Here is a 6,934-nt window from a genome sequence, read left to right as displayed (position 1 = left end):
CAACCACAGTTAAATTCACTCTATAAGAGGCACAGTTTATATGGATAGTTTTTATTTTTTATAATAACAAGCTGGAATGAAAACAAGCAAAAATCAAATAAAAGTAACAAATTTCTACTTCTTGCCTTTTTTTTAAATGTAGTGAGTAGAAAGTACAGATAACTGTGTGAAAATGTAAGAAGTAGAAGTAAAAAGTAGGCTGAAAAATAATTACTCAAGTAAAGTACAGATACCCAAAAATTCTACTTAAGTACAGTAAAGAAGTATTTGTACTTAGTTACTTTACAACTCTGTCTTTAACCTTCAGTTTTCCTCACAAAGAGACAGATTCTGGTTCTGGTAGTAGAAGTGTTTTTGTATTGCAGAGTGTCTATTGTCATTAGAGTGTGTGTGTTTGTACTGTTAGCCAAATATCTCATAACTTTCAGGCACAGTGAAGCTCAAACATGACGTAAACTGTCATTTTTTAAATAAAGAGGTAAAATTGGATGATGTTTGAAAATGCTTCATCATGATTGTTTTACATCTAAAGCAGCATTAAGATTAGTTTCTCAGAATTCAAATGTTCAACCTTTGTTTTTTGTCTGAATTGTCTGAAGCCTAAAATATGACATGTTTCAGTTTTTCATGATGGTGATTTTTATTATAGGCTGGGTTTCAGAGTGCAGATCGTCCATCACGTGCAGACACACTTCTTTTTGTGAACTTTGATGCCATTTGTTCGTAGTTATGACTCCGAGTTCCATCTGAAAACTGGGATTAYGTAACTGGAGATCCACAGAGTTGATTCTGCACTTCTCCAAAGCCGCCTGAGGCTTTTTGTGTAGCGTGAACTGTCACATCCATCGCCCAGTTTCCCTGCACTTCAGGAAAACCCGTCCGGCTCAATTACACGTTGTGTTTTTGATTTCTCTTCCACACAAACCGACCCGGTGATCTGATCGGACCGGAGTAATTCCTCTGTGTGTATCTGCTGAAGTCTTTATTAAATCACAAAATACGGTTTCCGTTTGTTTYATTTTACAAGTGGAATCTGATGCTTTTATTTCTAATGACACCTTTTTTCCACTGTTAATACTGAGCTGTTGCACAACCGCTTTAAAAGAAAGTTTTAGCTAAAGGAAAAATAACAAAAGTCACAAGACCTTCAGAACATTTTCCTTTGTCTCTGCTCCCCTGACGTTTCCATGGGGACGAACTGTTTTCTCTCCTCTTTTATTTATTTATTTTTCTCCTCTTTCAGTGTCATCCAGGCTCCGTTACCACTTCCTGTAGACAAGGTAAGAGCAGAGGTGTTTTGTTTTGTGGTGGTGTTTTGTCTTGAGTTCATCCTTATTATTTGATTTTGTTGTCCCCATCGGGCCGAACCTCTGCGAGGTGGAAAAATGTCTGTTTGTGTTTCAGTTAATTTATTATCCATCCTTGGTGTTTGCTCGCACTCACACTGGGCCAGTCATCTGATAGAGGAATGCAGGGAACAAGTTAGTGCTGCAGAACTACAGAAAGCTCTCTTTTAGGAAAACGTCTGCTACGTTTTCACGTACCCATACTTCTCCATCCCAAACGGCTCTTTTGTTGATGTCGACGTTAACCTGTTTTTATCTGCGTCGGCTGTTTCCATGGGTAAACAAACAAACACCATGTAGAACTTGTGTTTTCTTGTATTTTTTTTATTCTAATGACACTAACCATTGACATGAGTTATAAACAAACTGTAGACATTTTCTAAGAGACGTTCTGTCCTATAAGGATTACTCAGACTTACTGATTGTTTTAAAAATTCTTGTAAATCTGAACTAACTGGTCTTTCCTGCTCTGAAATACCGACGCTTGGTAAATTTTCTCCTCACGTGTGGAAAGATGATAAAATGAAGCAAACAAAAATACTCCATTTCCACAACATTCCTTTGTTTCTGATAGAAATTTGTCGAGCTGTTTGCTTCACACTAAGGCAGGGCTATTCAACTGGTGGCCCACGGACCACCTTTGGCCCATGAGTGACCAAAGTTTGACCCAAATCCCCAGTTTTCTACTTTAATTGCTTTAAGTTCTTTTAGTTAAACATAGACATGTTTGGTATCTACAGAAACATCAGGATCTTAGCTAGAAGCTGGTAACAACCATTTCTATGAACATCCAAGACAATTAAAACTACAAGCATTTGAAAATAAAACTATGAAAGTGAAAATAAAATTGGTTTAAAATTTTGAAAAATCAGACATGTCAATATTATGTTTGTGTTGAATAGGAGGTATAATGTGTTATTTTTAGTTTCAATATTGTTTTATTATCCCTACTTTAATTACAAAGGGTTCTGTATGTTATATTTATGATTAAATAAAAATGAAATAAACAGTTTCAAAGGTAACGGATCTTTGTAATACTTGGTTTATTCACATAGTGATTGTAATTGCTGGATGTTCGGCCCTTTAGCTGTTGGYCTGCAGTAACTGTGGCCCCTGGAGCGATTTAGTTGAATAGCCTTGTACTACAGTAACACAACCTTTCTTTGATATTTCATTATCTCCAGGGGCTAAGCTAATGTGTCAGGAGAGAAAAGGCCAGAGACAGGTAGCTCAAATGCTAAATGATTGAAAAAGATGTTTTAAATAAAGTGAGAATAGTTACAAATATTACATAAAATGTAACGATTTATTAGAATCAAATAATATATGAAATACAAAGACAGAAGAGCACAACACTCAGATAAGTTTCAGTACAACTCCATAAATGTGTAACGGTGCCAGAATAAACCGTTTATTGTGTGTAACACAACAATGAAGCATGTTGGTGTCCTCTGCAGCCCCTCCCTGCTCGGTGTCCCCCCCACCCCTCCACGATGAGAACAGCGAGGCCTCAGTGTCACTTATTCCAGGAATGCAGGCTGATGTGTAAGCGTTGTCCAGAGGAGCTGGGATTAGATTTAAACCTTGTCTCTGAAAATTAAGTGTCTAAAAGAAAGGACTCCTGTCAGAAGAGACGCGCTCATTCGGTTACACATCTTTTTTTTTCACTTAAGACACTTTGTTTTGTTACAAAGTGAAAAGTTCACATTAGACAGACTGTTGAAAAATACAACAATAAGAAACAAAATCTTCTTTAGAAACTGGATTTATTTTAAACTGAACTGTATCGGCATTGTCAGGTTTGTTTTACCACTTGAGTTAAAGATCCTGCAGCTAACTTTGATGACAAATTCTATTTAATCAATAGTATTTAGCAGTTAATCATGTTATCCTGCAGTTAGAAAGGCACAGGAGCCATGTTTCATCCCTGTTTTTTWATGCRCATTTTGAAGTATCACATTAGAAAAGCGGGATGGAAATGGCAAAATTTGCAAAAACTTCTTGAATTTGTCTAAAATGTTTTTACGCTCGCTTGAGGAGGTGCTTTTTGGATTTTCTAAAAACGAGTTAATAAGCAAAAGAGGAGAGGGAAACACATTTGCTGAATAAGTTCTGACGTAGTAAACGTTTACCTCGATCAGCTGTTCCTGCTTTCCAACGATTGTAGCGGCTGCAGCTGGACCCTCCTCCTGCTGTCGGCGTTCAGGATATTCCCGTAAATTACATTTCTTTTTCTACGTCTCCAGACAGCATGGAACATTGTTCACATCAGCATTTATAAACTAATCTAATTTTGCTCTTCAGTCCAAACTAAAGCTTAATACTTTTCTCTTTGTTGGACTTTAAAGCTGAATTCTGACTTGTTTTATTTCATTAATAATCTTCAGCTTGTAAATTTTGTAATGGTTCTGTCTCGAGCAGGTTAACGTCGTGGGATTCACTGGTTACGCAAAGGTTAAATAAATCATTAATTTGTATAAAACTGAGAGAAACGCAGTGATTTATGTGTTTGGTCTGAAACGGGGGGCGGGTTCAGACAATACACAGAAAGAGACGTTCAAAGTGACGTTATGAGTTGGATCTGTGACTCTTTGTCTGCAGAGACACAAACCAGCTCAGAACTGGTTCTAAAACTGAACCAGCCTTTAATCGGACCAGTTAATGGTTAAAACTTGTTTGCTTTTAACGTGAGCGTTCACTCATTTCTACACCTTTTCATTCAAACGATAATTCTTTTGTTGTTATTGTGTTTTTGGTTTAGGTTGCAGCCAACACTCCCAGTATGTATTCTCAGGAACTGTTCCAGCTCTCCCAGTATTTACAGGTAATACGCTGACACCTGCTGTCTGTTCTGCACTCAGCTCTTATAATGTTCATATTTAATTATTACACTACCTGTATGTAATAGATATTTAACTTTCTGAATGTTTGAGGTACTGAACACCACCTCTCTGTCGCCCTGCTTTGTTTATTTGTTTGTTTTCTCCAGGAGGCCTTACACCGAGAGCAGATGTTGGAGCAAAAGTTAGCCACTCTGCAGCGTCTGTTAAGCACCACACAGGAGGCCTCGGAGAGCAGCTGGCAGGTAGGAAACACCACATGCTTTAAAGAGCCTGTGACATGCATGTACTTCAAATACAAAAACTCAAAGAAAACATCTTTATACTTAAGAAAATTGCCATAATTGCCAGACCAAAAACATGACTGTTAGGTTAATTGATAACTCTAAATTGTCCCTAGGTGTGAGTGAGAGAGTGAGTGGTTGTTTGTCTCGTTTGTCTCTATGTGTGGCCCTGTGATGGACTTGCGACCTGTCCAGGGTGTACCCCGCCCCTYGCACTGTGACTGCTGGATATGGGCACCAGTGACCCACGCAACCCTGAAAAGGAAGAAGCGTGTACAGAAAATGGATGGATGGATGGATCTTTTGTCTTTTAGACAGCATGAACACGTGCAACAATCTTGTTTGATGATGCGTATCACATTGTTTACACCTAAGCCTTTCAAAAACCGTTACATCATTACAAAATGGAAGCACAAGAAGAAGAATCTGCCTAGACGTTCCTGTTTGTAAAGACCTTCCTGTAATCGTCTCCTTTAGGCTCTGATAGACGAGGACCGTCTGCTGTCCAGGTTAGAAGTGATGGGCAGTCAGTTACAGGCTTACTCAAAGGTAATCCTCCAAACATCTTGTGAACTAGTGTTCATTCAATAAATATTTTCATTTTCATCAACTGTTAAAAATCTGCTGCAGTCGCAGCCAGAGGAGGGGATCCGTAAGGAGCTCCTGGCTCTTCAGGAGGACAAACACAACTATGAGACGACGGCAAAGGAGTCCCTGAGAAGAGTCCTGCAGGAGAAGATCGAGGTGGTCCGGAAGCTGTCGGAGGTTGAGGTACGACTCTGCGTGTGTGTTTTCACCTGGTTAAACACGGCGCAGGTGTTGGAGTGAACTAAATCTCTGTCTCCTGCAGCGCTCGCTCAGCAACACGGAGGACGAGTGCACCCACCTGAAGGAGATGTCTGAGAGGGGTCAGGAGGAGCTGAGGGAGCTGGCCAACAAATACAACGCTGCCGTCAACGAGATCAAAGAGCTGACCGACAAAATCAAGGTACCTGAGCCTGATTCATCTGATTCATCTGATTTACCTGCTTCACCTGTTTCATCTGATTCACCTGCTTCACCTGATTCATCTGATTCACCTACTTTATCTGATTCACCTGATTCATTTGATTCACCTGATTCATTTGATTCACCTGATTCAYCTGATTCATCTGATTCACCCGCTTCATCTGATTCATCTGATTCACTTGATTCACCTAATTCATTTGATTCACCTGATTCATCTGATTCACCTGATTCACCTGATTCATCTGATTCACCCACTTCACCCACTTAACCCGATTCATCTGCTTAACCCGCTTCACCTGATTCACCTGATCGCTTTTTGTTTGTTTCAATTGAATCCACCTGGTGCTTAAATCTGCTTCCTGTCCAGGTGGCGGAGGGCCGGCAGGAGGAGCTGACCCAGCAGGGAGTGATGGAGAAGAAGGAGTTGGAGTTGCGGATCGAAGAGATGGAGGAGAAGGAGCAGGTTCTCCAGGCTCGCATCGAGGCTCTGCAGGCCGACAACGACTTCACCAACGAGAGACTCGCCGCCCTGCAGGGTACGAACTGCCAGGTTCACGACACCACCTTCACTTTAACACTGATTATTGCTTTTACACTAACTTTAAATTACTTTGAATCAAAACGTCCAAGCAKTTGGACCTCCTTCTAAACTTATTTTTAGCTTTTTCTGAGTAATGACCTTTTTTTTTAATCTCAAAGCAAAATGATAAAGAAACAAAGAGACGTTTCAACCGTCACCCTAACACGAGGTGACAAATCAGTGCTGCTGCTGCTGTTGTTGTTGTTTACAGTGCGGTTAGAACAGCTGCAAGAGAAAAGCGTTAAAGAAAACAACAGTCTGGGTGAGTCCACGTGTCCCTGGTCTGCTGAGGGACAAATGTTGTGTGTCCCACTTCATTTATTCATCCTGCATTAACGACGCATGGCACCTCCACCTGCATGATGTTCTGTTCCTGCTGCTCGCTCTTCGCTCATCCCTCCTTTTTATTTCTTCATGACCGTGTTTTCATCTCGTCCAAGGTGAAGGGATGTTCACGTTTCACTCTGGCAGCTGTCGGGGGCTGGAAGTGTTGATTTATCTTCACTTTAAAGAAGTGTCCCCAAAATGCTTAAATATTTCAATTAGCATATTTTATTTTTCAGTCTGAATCTTCTTATCAATAATAATTAAAATGGTTATTTAAATTCTGATTGAAAAAGATGTTTTTGCTCAATGATTGCATCTTTTATAGCAGACTTCAATGCATTAAATCAGTGAATTCATCATATTTGCAACTAAATAAAAATCCTATGAAAGAGGATTAGGGACAATGAAAAAATAATAATTCTCAATTTAATCATGACTTGAATCTCATAATTCTCACTTTAATCTCAGAATTAAGAAAAAGTCAGAATTCCAACTTTAATCTCATATTTCTTTAATCTCAGAATTCTGACTTTAATCTCATATTTCTTT

The 6,934-nt window shown here is 39.4% G+C and overlaps 1 protein-coding gene across 7 annotated transcripts in view; it reads left to right on the top strand.

The window, feature by feature from the left end:
• Positions 1–6,934, top strand: part of slmapa (sarcolemma associated protein a) — a 41,708-nt gene that overhangs the window by 20,870 nt on the left and 13,904 nt on the right. For 5 of the 7 annotated variants that reach the window (XM_014028685.1, XM_014028692.1, XM_014028688.1 and 2 more), the window contains 8 exons: positions 1,244–1,280; positions 4,108–4,170; positions 4,336–4,431; positions 4,948–5,019; positions 5,101–5,241; positions 5,321–5,458; positions 5,846–6,014; positions 6,270–6,320. In XM_014028685.1, the coding sequence (XP_013884139.1) occupies positions 1,244–1,280; positions 4,108–4,170; positions 4,336–4,431; positions 4,948–5,019; positions 5,101–5,241; positions 5,321–5,458; positions 5,846–6,014; positions 6,270–6,320 (767 nt within the window). The remainder of the gene's footprint in view (positions 1–1,243; positions 1,281–4,107; positions 4,171–4,335; positions 4,432–4,947; positions 5,020–5,100; positions 5,242–5,320; positions 5,459–5,845; positions 6,015–6,269; positions 6,321–6,934) is intronic. The other 2 variants (XM_014028690.1, XM_014028687.1) reach the window with 1 other exon arrangement.

Source organism: Austrofundulus limnaeus, unplaced genomic scaffold (genome assembly GCF_001266775.1).
Source record: "Austrofundulus limnaeus strain Quisiro unplaced genomic scaffold, Austrofundulus_limnaeus-1.0 Scaffold797, whole genome shotgun sequence".
Classification (NCBI taxonomy): domain Eukaryota; kingdom Metazoa; phylum Chordata; class Actinopteri; order Cyprinodontiformes; family Rivulidae; genus Austrofundulus; species Austrofundulus limnaeus.
This window is presented reverse-complemented; position numbering and strand designations above follow the sequence as displayed.